Source organism: Lepus europaeus, chromosome 13, assembly GCF_033115175.1.
Source record: "Lepus europaeus isolate LE1 chromosome 13, mLepTim1.pri, whole genome shotgun sequence".
Lineage (NCBI taxonomy): Eukaryota > Metazoa > Chordata > Mammalia > Lagomorpha > Leporidae > Lepus > Lepus europaeus.
Window position 1 is genome coordinate 22,662,473 of NC_084839.1, and position 16,670 is coordinate 22,679,142.

A 16,670-nucleotide genomic window follows, 5' to 3' on the forward strand; every position below is an offset into this window, starting at 1 on the left:
GATGGCTATGGCCTTCTAGCATGGAGTTCCTTTCCAGTTGAGGACGACACACATTTTGGTTGAGTTCTTAACCCCCCTCTGAGTGTTTATGGACAGATCAGTGCCCTGTGGTTCTCAGCTTTATGGAGGACCCTGGGATAGCTGTACATCGCGCACCACGGAAGGGGAAAACAGGCAGGGAAGTCATCCAACATGGTGTCCGGCTCCCTTGGAAAAGAAAAAGCACAGTCGTCTGGTAGAACTGTAGCCTTTATTCAACATAAAATCAGTCATTGAGCTAAGAGTCCGCCCATGTGCAGAACATTATTGTACATTCAGCTCTCAAGAAGGTAGTTTTTATATGACCAGTAAAAAGAACAGTCTGGGAGTGAGAGGAGTAGGGACAGTGAGGAGCTGACAGGCAGAGCGTCATCTGTCAGGGTGCTAAGGCCTGTGTGCAGACTGGAAAGCGAACGAGGCCAAGGTAAGGTCATTTCTTCCATTCTGATTTTCCTTGGTGCTGGTGAAAGGTGCGATGCAGTGAGTTACAGATCTAAGATGCGTCTGGAACAAACAGGTTAAAGCACTTATGGCTAAAAGTTTTCTCATTTCCAGAGTTTCACTTGTCATGTGCTCTAGATCTTTCATGGATTCTAGAAATTTTGCGACTTCTCCAAGAACAAACTTGCTCTTTAGTTAGCATTTTAATATCAGAGAATAAGTTAGCATGTCTTTCCTGAGCCCAGGATCTACCTTCTTGTCTAATAAAAAGGTAACCACGTCTGATTAATTTACAACTTGTGCAAAGCGATTACACACAGGGTCGGCTGCGGTCACTACCGAGGACGTCTCCAAACTGTGTTTGCCTGAAACCCAACGTAGAAAGAACGATCGACTTAGGGTCCAAGTCCAACCCCCCATCCCTCTCCCCACCCCCAGGCTCCTGGGATCTGAAAATGTCAGACTCGGGTTTTTAAAAGAACCGTGTGCTCTACTCCCCATGGGAAGGAAACAGGTTGTGTGTCAAATAGTTCTTCAGCTTAGCTTGTGATCATTTAACGCATGGCTTTCTTACTGGGCCACCTGAATTTTAGATACTTAAGAAGAGAACTGATTAAGGCTGGCAACATGTAGTGTTTATGAAGCCAAATCCCATTCCACCAACACACGGGGCACAACTCCAAGTCTCATCAGTGTCCAAAGTGGCCACCATCAACAGACAAGCGCTCCTTAGCCCACAGCACGTCTCAAAAATCTTAGAGAAACAAAACGACAAAAACCCTCTTAATTCAAAGTTTACTTGAATGCACTTAAAAATCGATCTTGGTTTCTCTCTCCGCACTCCAAGCCTCCCCGTGGGACTTGCAGTTGATGCAGCTCGCCGCAGCTTCTTTAGGGCGAGGAGGGCCAGGAGGACCGAGCTGGAAGTCTGTCCTCAGGAGCCCCTGTGCAGGCGGAGCCAGCCCTGCTCCTTTGCAAGCGGCCCTACCCCTCCCTCACTGGGAGACCCTTCCAGGGCTGCCCCTCAGAGACCGGACCACAGAGAGAGCTCACACAGGGTCTCCGTGCGCCCCGCTCCTGGGAGCGGAGCCGGCACCACCTGGTGGCACACACCTGCCACCTCTGAGAGGGGAACGCCGTGCGTGCGGAATGCAAGAGGCGCGGGGAACCATCCCTGAGACAAGTGCCGGAGGAAGCGGTGGCAAACACGGATTTGCAAGAGCCAAGAGTTAGGGTCTGGCCACTGACGTGAAAGGACTAGGATCTTGCTGCAGTGTTTTACAATTCAAGTACTGTGACTTAACAGGGAGCAAAAGGCCAGGTCTACAGTAGGACAGAACATGGAGGAATAAAACGGGAACCGCAACAACTGGAAATGAGGAATGACAGCTGCTTCTCACCTGTAAAGTGGAAATCATGCTTCAACAATCCCCTTTCGCTTCTTCTGGGTTTGAACAGTGACAGGAAAGCTGTGTTACTGACCCGACTGTTGTCTGAAAGCTGAACTTGACACTGACCTGCTGAACTGCATTGGTGGAGAGGGGCTGCTCTGGCTTCTCTCCCAGGATTCACTCAGATTTCTCAGAACTTCTACGAACGACTTCTGATACTCCAACAACAATTCTTTAAAAGGGTCAATGTTATTAACACGGCTCCTAACTCCCACGGTGTTTTAAAAATCTTTCATCTGGAGGCAGTATCTTCTCTTCATGTTTCGTCCTGTACCCCTTTACACTGTTACACCGGGACACGCTCACATCTACTTCTCTCGACTAGAAACATGCGGTGTGGATACCACCTCAGGAAAACCTCCGTACAGCTGACACAACTGTGCGCACCCTTGTATAAGCAACACTTCAGTTCTCATAAACTGTCAGGGAATAAAGTGACTTGTACAAAAAGCCAGAAACATTTTGCAACATCTTCGTCTTCCAGAGACCAAATGAGACCAAGCAGTGTCAGTGCACTGGACACAGGTTTCCAAGACTGTGGGCTTGGTGAGAGGCAGCTGGGAGATGCAGGTGCAGGCTTCCTGTGCCGACACACTGCTTCTCCTCACTCGGCTGCAGACCCGCTCGCCCACGTCGTCACCTGAACGTGAGCTCTGCTTCCCGTGAGGTAGAAGGCGGCCCCCCTGGAATCACAGTACTGGACGTGGGGAGGCGCTCACTGGAAATGGTCGGTGTGGACTGGTCACACATTCAGATGTTTACCTTCATTGCGATGCAGGGTACAGGAATGAGGCTGCAGGTGTTCCCTGAGACAGTAGTTGCCTGTCAAAGCAGTACATTTTCAGCTAATACCTCGAGCACCATGCTCTTGGATGGCTGAACTATCTCCAATGTCTGGGCAACCCTCATGTATGAAATTTCAATTTTTGAAAAATAATGTTGTCTTTTAAAAGGCATTACTATGCATTAATTTCCAAAATATGCTATTTTTCTCCAGTGAAAATAATCCCAGCTCAGCAATTATGGGGAGAACTAACTAGTAAAATATAGTACAAAGTCAATTTCATGGGTCATCCAAGATACATTCTTAAAATTTTCTGATCTTCCCAATTTTTCTTCCAGGTTACCACTGAATCCATATATTATCTGTTTTTAAGGAACAGGCTACATACCTTGATTTGCAAGACCATCTAGTATTGATTTTCAGCCTCCATCATACCCTAAAACCAAGTATTTACAACACGAAATGAATTCTGGACCAGACAGCTGCCTGTCCCACAGCCAGGTGTGGGACTGCAGACACTGGGCTCAGCCGCATTTCCATGACGTCCTTCCCAACACCAGCAAGTTCCAAATTCCAGTGTCAAACGTGCAGACACATTCTAATTAAGACAGGGATGCTTCTCCGCACACGATTCTCCCAGCTCTGACCCAGCCCCTCCAGAGCAGTCAGGCAGGACAGGGCTCTGGCTCTGGAAGTCACTTCTCAGAGCTGAATCTCGCAACAGGAACAACTTTCCAATGATCTTCAAGAGGTGATTTCTTCATACACCCCTGGGCCTGGGAGGTGGCGGCAGTGAGTATTCGCTAATGGATGACTAACCACTGTGGAGAAAGGAAAACCTATTTTTTCCCCTGAGATGTTTTCTTACATTCTTCCTTTTAGAAGCAAACCAGGGGCACATTAAAAAAAAAAAAAAAAAAAAAAAAAGACACTACATTGTGTTGCTTTTCCAGTCAAATTAGGTGGCTACAAGACAGAACAAAGGACAAAACGTGGAGACAGACAGACTAGGAGAAATCAGGAATATGTGTGCTGAATCTCTGAGACAGACACTCCCCGGTCTGCCAGCAAGCCCCTCATCTGTGTCTGCCTGTGCCAGCGGCGGCAGCCTTCCCAGAGCAGCGAGGGAGCCACGGACAGCCTCCGCTCGGGCCACTCTCAGCTGGCCGGCTCATCTCAGCAGTCACCAAAAACTCAAAGGGTTTTATTTTCACTTTTAATCATCTTTTACTTAATAATAAAATGAAAAATAAGAATATATGAATACATACAATCTATATACATATATTTATTGCAAATACTTAAAATTCTTATGTAAAATGATTTTTTCTATATTTGTGAAAAAATATGACTTTTTAAATGGTGTTGACACCAACTTCTCTGTACATACCCTCAATTCCAATGTTAACAATTCCTTTAAAAAGGCAAAAGACACAAAAGTTGTAGCATTTACCAAACCATTTACAAACCTTATAGCCAGAGGGAAAAAATAGCTTGTGGTAAATAAGTCATTTTTCTTTTAAAATAAAAAATAAACCCCAAAACTATTCCCCTTATTGCATTCTTGGGAAATAATCCGAGTGTCATTAGAGTAACTTCCTTTGCAATAACTGTGCCTTAACAGTGAGGTCCTACATTAAACACACCATATATGAGAAATCCAAAGTCTTCCACTGTCACTTTTTACATAGATATTAAAATATATATTACTTAAAATATATTACTGGAAAGCTATTTTTAAAATTGATCTTTAATAGTTGTATCAAATGTAAAGCATTAAAAAAAATAAAGTAACCAAGAATCTATGAAGCTCCTGCTTCAACTTTAGAAACTGTTTTACCTACTGCTCTCTTTCAATAGGTTTGCAGGTACTGAAACATGGTAGGAAAGGTCCCTGCCTATCATCATGTTTCTCAAAGTCTCTTTGGACTAGTCTATGAATGGAGCTGAGTTTTTACTTAGCACGGTGCAGTAATACGATGGGGAGACGTTTTCTCCTTGCTATGACATGATGTCAGAGAGAAAACAACCCTGGCACTGCTCCTTGACAGCAAGTTCTGGAAATAAACCGCAGTGGAATGGTCAGAGAAGACCCCATCACCATAACACATCACTTCACCAGAGAGTTCTTTAAGGATCTCTAAGGCGGGGCCGGGCAGGAATACACAAGGGGGATGGTACTGTCAAGTCATGAGGCTGTGACGTCACACCTTCAACTAGAAGGCAAGGAGCACTTCCTTTGGCTACTTAATCCAATCTGAGATAAGCTCTACGACATCAGTAGGTGTGCCTTCCCAGCCCAGGTCCCTGTGCTCCCTGGCCCCCAAGAGAAACCTCCCACTGGCCAGCTCTTAATCTTACAAATCGGACACAGAATCCCACAGCTAACTTCAGTGTCTTGAGCACAGGGGTTAAGGAGCAGAAGTAGGGCAGATGATTTCAGATTATTTGGCTTTATTTTCTCTTTAGCAGGATGGAGAACTTCAATCCAAATTCTTCAAGTTTCAGGAAGCCTTCTTTCCAGACCACTGAGAACACTGATCCATGAGACTGAGATGACGTACTATGAGTGCTCTCTCCTGAGGTGCCCTGCCGTGGGCGGGGCTACGAGACCAGGCTGGGGGCAGGTGCACTGGACACACCTCTAACTAGTCACTGGAAATGGCGCCACTTCATCTGCTGAGGGTAAGCTTAGCACTTCGTAAAACATTCTGGATTGGACTGAAAGGCGAGGCAACTCAAACGCTAAGACAGAAACTGCGTTAAAGGTCCCACAGCGCCAGACTCACTCATGTAATGGCTTTCTTGCTCCTATTGCTTCATTTACTAATGGGCCAGACTGCAGCCCCGCTCCCCAGCCCGGTTCAGCTTACAAGATGACTGCTTTCTCCCTAAAACCACCGCTTTGAAACAGACTGCCAAAGTGACTGGTATTCAATCTGCTGCCGATCAAGACTCTGATTGGTCAGGACGGAGGCAGAGCACCCAGCCGGCAACATCAGCAAACATCAGCTGCGTAGTCTTTACGAGAATCTGGCAAACAGCAGTGCTGAGCACCTGTGTGCAAGAGCCTGGTCAAGAGCAAGGGAGGCACAACGTGGTTTGCTCTAACTGGACTGCAATTCCCTGACGCCGGCCCTCCCCTGCCGACAGCCTGCCTGTGCCCAGCAGAGGGACGCGTGCAGGAACACTTTTCCAACAGAAAAGCAGTGAAGAAAGGAAGTCCCTTTTATCAGTCCAAACTGGTGGCTGACACTTTGCAATGGGGTTGATTCTGAAACACTCGAACCAACCCCCGCCCCGGCACGCAGAGGAGCAGCCCTCGGCGCTGCCACCATGGCGAGGAGGAGAGACAGAAGTGAGACCCAGCGGGAGGTCTCCCTGACCCCCCTCGGATTACCCAGGGGTCGGCAAGTTTGGCAGCAGAACCACAGTTTCTACTTCCTACCCTCGGAGGGACTGAACTGTGTGTGCTATGCACGTACGAGAGGAAAGTGGGAAGATGGGAGGACTTCATGCTGCCTTGGCTGAAACTGGGACACAGATCCTCTATTTGCCTTGGGCCACAAAAAAGCTGGAAAAGAAAAATGAAAAATAGTGGAGTGAGTTTCTTCTGGGTTTGGAGCAGGGACTGTGGGGAAACGCTGAAAGCGTGAATGGGGGCAAAACACAGGGTTTTATGATCGCTCATGCTCTCCTAACCTGGAACGTGTCTCAGTGAGCAAGCTTAAACTGGTCCGCAGCTTGTAAATGCCGCGTCCTGAAAATGTAGTACAAATGTGCCTGTACTAGGTTGCACTAATGCTTTTACACATTTCAAATTAGGAGATGAGTTCTATACGCAGATGGTACCAGTTGACAATCTCCTACTTAGTACCAAATTCTGGTAAACTGTAGGTTGTTTTTAATGTTCTACAACCATGACCTAAATAAAATGTACTCCAAAATTCTTCAGCCACTAAGAAAGATTTAACAACGAATAAACAAACAAATAAAAAAAGAAACAAAAAAACCAACAAAACTTTGGAGCCAATTCTTCTTCCTTTAGACAATTTCTTAGCCATTCACCAAATCCCCTTTACATAAGAAATTTCTAGAACACAGCAGTAATGCAAAGCAGAGCACAAGTTTGCTAAAACAGAAACTGTGCTCTGTGTGTGCGGACACATGTGTTTAAGTAAGATGTAATCAGATCACTCCATCCTCAGATGCCTGGGAGGTCAAAACAGGTTGAACAGAACGAGCAAATGTGTTAATGAGCTTTTCTACCTGTGACTATAAAACTTTAGCTACGGGGTTGGGAGAGAAGAGGAAAAGATAGGCTACCTTGTTTCTAGTGTGAAAACTGTTTTCCAAAGCTCTTTATGCTCACTTTAACAGCGTCTGCAGTTTCATTCCCCTCACTCAACAAGACATAGTTCAAATCTCCCACTCACTCACCCTTTCCTGGTTATTTTACCCTCGGATTTCCAATCCGTCATGCAGAGCTGTTATTGCTGGAACCGCGGCCCTGCACGGGCCATGGTTACACGGCGGGGCCTGGAGAGGCGCTCCCGCCACAGGCCACACTCCTGTCTCGGGGCAGAGGGGTGGGGTTAGGGAACAGCAGGGCTCCAGCAGCTGCAGGCAGACAGCACTGGCTGACAGAGCCAAGAACCACTCAGCTGTCAGGGTCTGCAATGCTGCCTGTGGGAGTAAGGCCTTAGCAAAAACCTCGACTTGAAACAGTTCCATCTAAGGTAAAGGGGCTGAGGAAACCCTGATCCAGATCCTGGAAAGGCCGAATGGTCTCCGCACAACGTGCAGCCCGAACGTGCAGACACACTCCTCACCTTCGGTCACCTGTCCAACGCTCCCTCCCTCCCTGCTCTTCCAAGCCTCTCAGCGGAGGTCAGAGGGAGCCAGCATGGCATTCACCTTTCCCCGGTCACGTGAAGTGGAACAAAATCTGAATTAAAAGTAACCCATTATTACCGCAACACTTGGGAAAGCCATATTAGACAAAATGTGACATATTTACATGATTTTCTAAGTGCAAACTTGTCACAAACTCACAGTCCTGCCTTAGACTTGCTATACAAGGTGCTCTTCCTCTAAAATGCAAAAAACCTGTACTCTGTCTTCCTGATTAACATCTGTCTGCTCAGACAGCCCAAACCGACTTATCTCTGTGATTCCAGGGACGCACACACACACACGTCAGCAGCCCTTCCCTTCCCCCGCCTTCACAGTGTGTACCTTTCTGCTCTCATTACCGAACAACAAGGCAGGAGACGCAGAGTTTGGAGGGCCCAATGCAATCATCATGGCAGAAAGCTCCACAGCCTTTGCACATGATCATGGCTTTCAATCGGCAGTAACATTTCGAAGGCGTGTCCTCGATGCTGTTCTCCTCAGGAAAGGCCTGAACAGGAATGGTCTGGCCGTGGCCGCTGGGATTCATAGCTTGGCCAGCAGGGATGGTAGTGACGGTCACTGAGAAGGACATGACGTCACCCACATTGCTAGACACCTGGCTACCTGGTCCGGCAGAGTTGTGGTCCATGTCAGGAGAGGTGGAGACATTGATCATGCCCCTGTAGCTCGGCCCTAGCTGGGTGGGGCTTCCATACAGCTTTGGGGTTTGCAGGGGCGGAAGGCGCAGAGGCTGATGGGTGGGACTGTCGGCAGGCAGAGGCAGAGCAGAAGAGCCGAAAAGCTCAGGGCTGCTGCGCACCGCCTTACCTCTCCCTGCACATGCCACCTGCTTCTGCGCTGCCTGAACGAAATCTCTGGCCAGAGTCTTTCCATCCAACGCTTGGCCCCTGGGGAACAGGTAATGCTCCTTGGCTGGAGTGGGCTGCTCGCTCAGCGGTGCCTCGGCCGAGCAGTCGCTGGTGGACGGCGTTTCCCTGCTGTGGGGTCTTCCACTTGCATCGCCCTTCCCGGAACTCGGGGGTGCCTGGGGCTCCCTCTTCGCCAGCACCGACTCCGGCTCGTCCTCAGTGCTCTCCTCGTCAGTGTCGTCTTCCCTGCCGCTGCTGCTGTCCCCTGCTGCGCTCTGACCATCTGCATATCCCGTTTTCAAGGCTTCCGGGGGGCTACTTAGACAAAAACGGTCTTCAGGGTTTACCGAGTGGGTCCTCCTACAGCTCTCCGAGCCTCGGCCGTAGGTGGAAATGTTAAGCAAGTAGTGGCCTGCCATGGCAGGCCTGGATGTCCTTCTGCCAGCGAAGCCCAGCATGAACCGCTGGCTCGTGGAGATGTCTTCCAGCTGGAAACCTGAGTGGGTGAAGCTGAACTGGGAGGGCGGCACGAACGAGAGGACACTCTGCCTTCGCACCCTCTGGATCAGCGTCTGGAGGACCTGATCCTGGGCTGCTTTACTGAGTCCTGGGTGCTGGTGCGCCTCAACGCCCGGCTCCCTCGGGTCCTTGGGCGAGAAGAGCTGCAGGGGCCGGGCGCCCTGGGGGAGGGGCTGACCCTGCAGGCTTTTCCCCAGCAGCTGCACAGCCGGATGGGACTGTCTCTCGTGAGCGTCTTCTCTGGGGCTACTCTCCGTTCCGGCCGTGCCTGCGGGTGCTCCTACTCCCTTCTCTTTTGCGGACATTGGAAGAGTTTTCATTTCAACTTTGGTGAGAGGCTTAGGCAGGATTTGCTCCATCGGGACATCTTTGCCCTGGAGCAGCTGAGTAACTAAAGGATTATTAGCAGGGATACTAGAGCTGGGTCGTGAAATGGGTCCGTTCACACTTGAAGAAGCTCCTGGGGTTTTAAGGCTAGAAGCTGCTGGCAAAGTGCTCGAGGACGGAGCTGCCCCAGTGGGAGCTGCAGGCACACTGACCTGGGGTACGCAGCGCTTCTCTAAAGTGGCTGTTGTCAATAAAGATGTGACAGGGGAGGGAGCCAGCGCCACTGGAGCACTAGCATTTGTCTTTGCCGAGGCGCAAGGGTTCGGTGCACTCTTCCCAGAGCCTGCTTTGGACTCAATGGTGCCATTAGCTGCAAAACGAGCAGGTGATGCATCTGAAAGCAGAGCAGGACCCGCTGGAGAAGGTGCCTTCTCCTGTCTGCAGCCACTGGGCCCTGCAGGCTGACTGAGAGGGGCCGCTGTGGGTGCTGCCCTGGCGGGGTGCAGTGTCTCACTGTTGGGTTTCTCTATGTGGGCTGCTGATGGGACACGTGTGCACCCTCCGCTGACGGAAGGTGTTGGAGGCACTGAGGGGGTTTGCTGTAGTTGTGCTCCAGAGCCACTAGGAGGCTGTGCCTGGCCTGGGGTCTTGGTCTTAGACTGGGGCTGAGTCTCTGGACCACAGGGTAGAAGCTCTCTCGTACCTCCCCCGCTTCCAGTTCCTGCCAGTTCCAGTGTGGGGCCCTTTCCAGTTCCACTGACCCTGTCTGAGCTTGGACTGCCTCCTCTTGCAGTTTTCCTTTCGCCACCTTCTCCTGAACCTTGTCCACCCCCTGGACCAGGTCCTGGAATGGTCCCTCCAACGGAGGCGGCAGCAGCGGCGGCGGCGGCAGCGGCGGCGGCTGCCCTCTGTGCTTTGACCAGCTGGGCTTTTGCTTTGATGTCTGCGAGGGTTCTGGCTCCTGTTCTGTTAGGACTGATGATGGGGACTGGAAACCGAGCCCTGGGAGAGACCTGCGACGGAGGAAATGGCATGGAGGAGATTCTGGAGACCGGGATCTGAAAGGAGGGGAGGGAAACAACAGAGCTTAGTTCCTATTTGTGAGAACAGCAACACTTCCGTTACGCCTGCGTTCTGAGAGCAGATGGACACCACACCTGTGACAACCTCGGGAGAGCCCAATCCGTGGAGACAGGGACACAGTCACCAGTGACTCTGGGGCCCTTCATCTTGTCTATCGATGCTGGAGGCTGCCTCCCTCCACTCCCTCCCCCAAACTCTCATCCCTCTTCTCCACCCAACCTCCTCCCAATGTCACTACTGCTCACAACTGCTGATTACTTCAAATAGAGCCCTTCCTATGGTTTCTGCATTTTTATAATGAGAGAGAACTAGGGAGAAAAAGAAAGAAAAAATAAAGGAAATACCATACCATCTGTGTCTTTTACTTTTTAGCATTACTATCAAGGCCTGAGGACACACACACAGCGTACATGCTGGGTTATCTGAAATTACAGAGGCCTCTGCATAGCACTGGAGGAAGCCTGGTGTGAGTTACACCGCTGTACCCGGCTACACGCCCACATAAAGGAGCATCCACATGCCAGTCATTTTCACCCCTGCTGGCATTACACGTATTGTGTAGCTTTAAAAATATATATATACCCTGATTCCTATCCCAAAATTTACAAATCATAATTATTAAGAGAAAAAAGTATTTCTAAAAAAACTACTTGTGGGGCTGGCATTGTGGCACTGCAGCACTGGCATCCTAATTTTCAGTGCTGGTTTGAGTCCTGGCTGCTCCAATTCTGATCCAGCTCCCTACTAATGTGCCTGGGAGGGCAATGGAGGATGGCCCAGCTGCTTGGATCCCTGCCATCCATGTGGGAGACCAGGATGGATTCCTGGCTCTGACCTGGCCCCAACGTGGCTGCTGTGGCCATCCGGGATGTGAACCAGCAGATGTAAGATAACTTTCTCTGTCTCCCTCTCTTAGTCTGCCTTTCAAATAAATAAATATTTTTAAAGATACTTGTGAGATTCTGATATACTATAAGATTTGAAACCACTGGTTTTCATATCATAAACCAGCATGTTTCAAAAGATTGTGAGGCCTGCACTAAGCTATACTTTGAAAACTACTGGAATTAATTACAACACTAATTAGGTTGTGGACATTTTAGAGCATTTAATCAAAAATAAAAATAAAGTCCATGAATAATATGCCATGAGATGTACTTAACCTCTTCTTAGAGCTAAATTTATTTTATATGCAATGCTAATAAGCCTCGATAGCATATTTACTCAGCACATAGCACTTCAGAAGCTGTCCACAGTAAGGAAGAAGCAAATATCATCTAGTGGTGCCTACTGGAGAAAACTCGGTGGGGAAGAAAGGTGGCAGGTGGTAGGAAAGCCAAAAGTAGAAATTAAATACAAGAAAGTTGTCTAGGGGAATTTTTAAAAAAATATTTATTTATTTAAAAGGCAGAGCTATGGTGATACAGAGAGAGAAAGAGATCTTCCATTTGCTGGTTCACTTGGCTGCAATGGCCAAGGTTAGGCCAGGCCAAAGCCAGGAGACAAGAACTGCATTCGGATATCCCATTTGGGTATATCCCAATGGAGCCCAAGTACTTGAGACACCTTCTACTGCTTTCCCAGGAGCATTAGGAGGGCAACAGCAAAGGAATCAGATCTCCTATGGGATGCCGGCTTCCCAGGTAGCAGATTAACCCACTGTGCCACAATACCAGCCCCTCTGGGAATTTTTTTAAGATTTAAAAAAATTTATTTGAAAGAGTTACAGAGAAGGGGAAGAGAGAGAGAGAGAGTGAGGAGGAGGAGGAGGAGGAGGAGGAAGCAGCAGCAGCAGCAGCCCCGGGGAAAGTTATATAGAAACAAACAACTTTATATGAGAACACTTTTGTGAGTGTATCATACCTAGCAGAATAAATGATATCTATCATAGTACCTGAAAATCTTTAATAACATGCTGAAATCGAATAAGGATAATTATTAAAAGGAGTTTAATGTCTTAACAGTTAAAATAACAAGTTTTGGCTATTTATGTAAATAGTGATATTACCAGGTTATACAGAATAAATGAAACGTTATCCATGATAAATGAGACGTTTTAAGACAAAACCACGGCTGTGGCATAGCAGGTAAAGCCGCCATCTGCAGTGCCGGCATCCCATATGGGCACCAGTTCGAGTCCTAGCTGTTCCACTTGAACCAGTGGATGGAAGACTCTCTCTCTCTGCCTCTCAAATAAATAAATCTTAAAAAAAAACCCAAAACTAACTAATTTACTGAAATGCCCCACCCCACTCATCAGAAGTAGTAAATTCTTTTCAAGAATATACTGAATATAAAACAAATAATGTATACACATGTGTGTATACTACTTTTTTAAAAAAGATTTATTTATTATTATTATTTATTTGAAAGAGTTACACAGAGACAGAAGGAGAGGCAGAGAGAGAGAGAGAGAGGGAGAGAGAGAGAGAGAGGGAGAGAGAGAGAGAGAGAGAGAGGGAGAGGGAGAGGGAGAGAGAGAGAGAGGGAGAGGGAGAGAGAGGGAGAGAGAGAGAGAGAAAGATATCTTCCATCCGTTGGTTCACTACCCAATTGGCTGCAGTGGCAGGAGCTGCGCCCATCTGAAGCCAGGAGCCAGGAGCTCCTTCCAGGTCTCCCACGTGGGGGTGCAGGGGCCCAAGCACTTGGGCCATCTTCTACTGCTTTCCCAGGCCACAGCAGAGAGCTGGATTGGAAGTGGAGCAGCCGGTACTACTGGAGCCTATATGGGATGCCGGCACTGTAGTCGGCAGCTTCACCCACTACACCACAGCGCCGGCCCCTGTGTGTATACTTCTCATATATTTGGACTAAAACTCAAATTTTTTTTCCTATTTAAATTTTGTTTAAAAGGTTTTGTCCTGCTATAATTTACATTAAGCATTTTAAAAAACATTTATTTGAGAAACAGAGTTACACACAGAGAGGGAGAGACAAAGAAAGAGGTCTTCCATCCTCTAGTTCACTCCCTAAATGGCTGCAACAGCCAGAGCTGGGCCAATCTGAAGCCAGGATCCAGGAGCCTCCTCAGGGTCTCCCACGTGGATGTAGGGACCCAAGCATCTGGGCCATCTTCCACTGCCTTCCCAGGCCATAAGCAGAGAGCTAGACTGGAAGAGGAGCAGCCAGGACACAAATTGGTACCCATTTGGGATGTGGGCACCACTGGCAGAGGCTTAGCCTACTATGCCATTGGCCCCACACATTAAGCTTTGTCTAAGAAATTGGGATTTGAAATAGGTCTAAGGTAAATTAGCTACCACAGGAACTTCCAGTGAAATCTTTTTTGGGTGAGTAAGGAAAGAAAGTAAAATCATAGTCACTTAGTCCCAGCGGGTTTAAGTTTTCAGCACAAAGTCTATCCAGATTAGCAGGAAGTAAGCAGAATGTGATGCACCTTAGACTCCTTCAGATGAAAAAACAGAAAACTCTCTCAGCACTGAGCTCTGGAGATAAGCTGTGACTGACAGTCATTAGAGAAAGCTTTCTAACATGCTTGTTAAGAATAGGAAAAGTAGTTCTCATAAAAATCAGTATCTGGCGGCTGGCGGTGCGGCGCAGTGGGTAAAGCCACCACCTGCAGTGTGGGCATCCCATGTTGGCACCGGTTCAAGTCCCAGCTGCTCCACTTCTGATCCAGCTCTCTGCTATGGCCTGGGAATGCAATGGAAGATGGCCCAAGTCCTCGGGCCCCTGTGCCCATGTGGGAGGCCTGAAAAGAAACTCCTGGTTCCTGGCTCATGACTGGCCCAGCTCTGGCCATGGAGGCCATTTGTGGAGCAAACCAGCGGATGGAAGATTTCTCTCTGCCTCTGCCTCTCTGTAACTCCGCCTTTCAAATAAATAAATAAATCTTTAAAAAAAAAATCAGTATCTGTAGCAAAGCATGACTGTGTTATGTTAATGACAGAAAAAAACTCAACCAAATAAAACCCAAGATTCCTAGGTGCTAAAGTTGCAAAACTTAAAATTAAGAAGCACTGAAGAATGAACGTCATCCTATAGGTAATTAAGAGGCACAATGAGAGAGAAGTCAAGTGGTACAGGAATGGGGAAAATGAACGTTAGAAAATTATTATTTCCAAGGAGTATTTCTTGATAGTACTAACTGGTTCATTTAAATTAAATAGAAGGGGAGAGGAGAGTACCTTTACTGGAGTTTAAAAAAAATTTATATCCTAATGTGAATAATACCCAAAGTAGTATTAAAGACATATGCAGAGGCTGGTGTTGAGGCATAATGGGTAAAGCCACCGCCCACAACGCTGGCATCCCATATGGGTGCCAGTTCAAGTCCCAGCTGCTCCACTTCCAATTCCATTAGCCCTGCTAATGGCTTGGGAAAAGCAGCAGAAGATGGCCCAATTGCTTGCACCCCTGCCAGTCATGTGGGAGACCCAGAGGAAGCTCCTAATTCCTGGCTTCAGCCTGGCCCAGCCCTGGCTGTTGCAGCCATCTGGGGAGTGAATGAAATGAATGGATAAAAGATCTCTCTCACTCTCTCTCTCTTTCTAACTCTTTCAAATAAATAAATAAATCTTACAAAAAGACATGTTGAGCAGAAAGCTTAGTAACATTATGTCATCTTTGTTTTTTATAAAGACAGAGTCGCAGAGGCAGAGACAGAGAGACACAGAGAGAGAGATGTCTTTCATCCACTGGTTCACTCCACAGATGGCTGCAACGGCTGGAGCTGAGCCAAACTGAAGCCAAGAGCCAGGAGCTTCTTCCAGGTCTCCCACACAGGTGGCAGGAGCCTGAGGACTTGGGCCATCCTCTACTGCTTTCCCAGGCCATAGCAGAGAGCTGGACGGGAAGTGGAGCAGCTGGGACTCGAACCAGTGCCCATATGGGATGCCGGCGCTACAGGTGGTGGCTTTACCTGCCACACCATAGCACCGGCCCCACATTATGCCATCTTACTCATTTTCCTCAAGTAACCGGTGGTGACAGGACAGCCACACACATTTCCCTTCATAAGAGGGAGCCATAGGCCAGTTCCAGACTCACAGAATATCAAGTCAGCTAGGCAGTGTGGAAAGAGACACAGCACACTCAAATACCAAGCTCCTGATACAGATCTGACCACACCCATGGCCTCCTTGTTCTTATTCTCACAATTATTTTGCCATGTAAGACAGACTAATTTCCAGGACTGTCTTGATACACGAGAGTGGCGAGCATGAGTAAGTGAGGGTGGTACCTCCCAACTCAGAACCCAACAAAGATCTGCAACAAGGCAGTTCTAAAGGGCAGCTTATCAACCATTTTATCTGTGTAAGACCAGATACATGCAGACCAAGTACATAAGTTTCTGCATTAAGAAATGCCACAAATTACTTGAAATTTACTAGGTTTGACCAAAAACATGGTGTTCAGACCAACTCTCCATTTCAAGTCTCCCCGCCCTCTTACCTTGAGAGGTGGAACTTTCCGCACGGGGACCCTGTCTCCTCTGTTGAGAAAGGGCTGCGGTGAGACCTGAAATGGCTGCTGGTGCTGGCGATTCTCGGTGACCCGTGGCCTCTTCTCCCAGCTTGCAGGGGCCTCTTCTTGGCTAAGAGATTTTCTCTTGAGGCTTTCTGGGCTCTGATCAGCAAGAGCTGCTGGAGCTTCTATCGCGGGGGTCTCCTGTGGACCTGCCTCTGCTAGGGGCTTCAGGATCGGCTTCTCCCCCCCAGGACTCTGAGGTTGCACTGGGGAAGCCAGGGGGGCTTCTTGGCCTCTGTCTTTGCTGTCAGCAGGAACGGCGGGGAGACGATCGTCCCTCTCAGACTCCTGCTCAGCAGAGGCAGCCGGCTTCTGCTCCGGGACAGCCGCACCCTGCGGGCCCTGGATGGGAAGGACGCTGCTGGGCTCCTCTGCGGCCGTGCCGCCGGCTGAGGACGGGCGCGGCTCCGCGCACCTCGAGAGGTCCGGCTGCCCCTCATCCTGGCTCTCGTGCTCTTCCTTTGCAACGGGTGATGGCGTCGGCACTGCTTCTTCTTTACACTCCGCCGGGAGAGCCACCGGGACTGTTCTGACAGGAGAGGCCTCTGAAGGAAGTGCGGGTTTTGGTTGCTCGGCTGGGATTTTCTTGACTTTGGGATCACTGGGCGAAGCAGTCAATTTCTTTGAATCTTCAAGGCTCAGACCAGAACTAAAGAGTGGAAGAAAGAAAGATCCTAGTTGAGAAATGGTCCACATTACTGAGGCTGTTGTGAGACAACGGACGATGACCACACACGGAAGCTTTCTTCACGCATTGGCTTCACTGCCGAT

General features: G+C 48.6%; 1 protein-coding gene across 7 annotated transcripts in view; it reads right to left on the bottom strand.

The window, feature by feature from the left end:
- Positions 1–237: 237 nt before the first annotated feature.
- The window catches only part of ASXL2 (ASXL transcriptional regulator 2), a 170,396-nt gene continuing 153,963 nt past the window's right edge, over positions 238–16,670 (bottom strand). For all 7 annotated transcript variants that reach the window (XM_062209101.1, XM_062209098.1, XM_062209100.1 and 4 more), the window contains 2 exons: positions 15,825–16,548; positions 238–10,384 (listed from right to left, as the gene is read on the bottom strand). In XM_062209101.1, the coding sequence (XP_062065085.1) occupies positions 7,967–10,384; positions 15,825–16,548 (3,142 nt within the window). In that variant the 3' untranslated portion in view covers positions 238–7,966. The remainder of the gene's footprint in view (positions 10,385–15,824; positions 16,549–16,670) is intronic.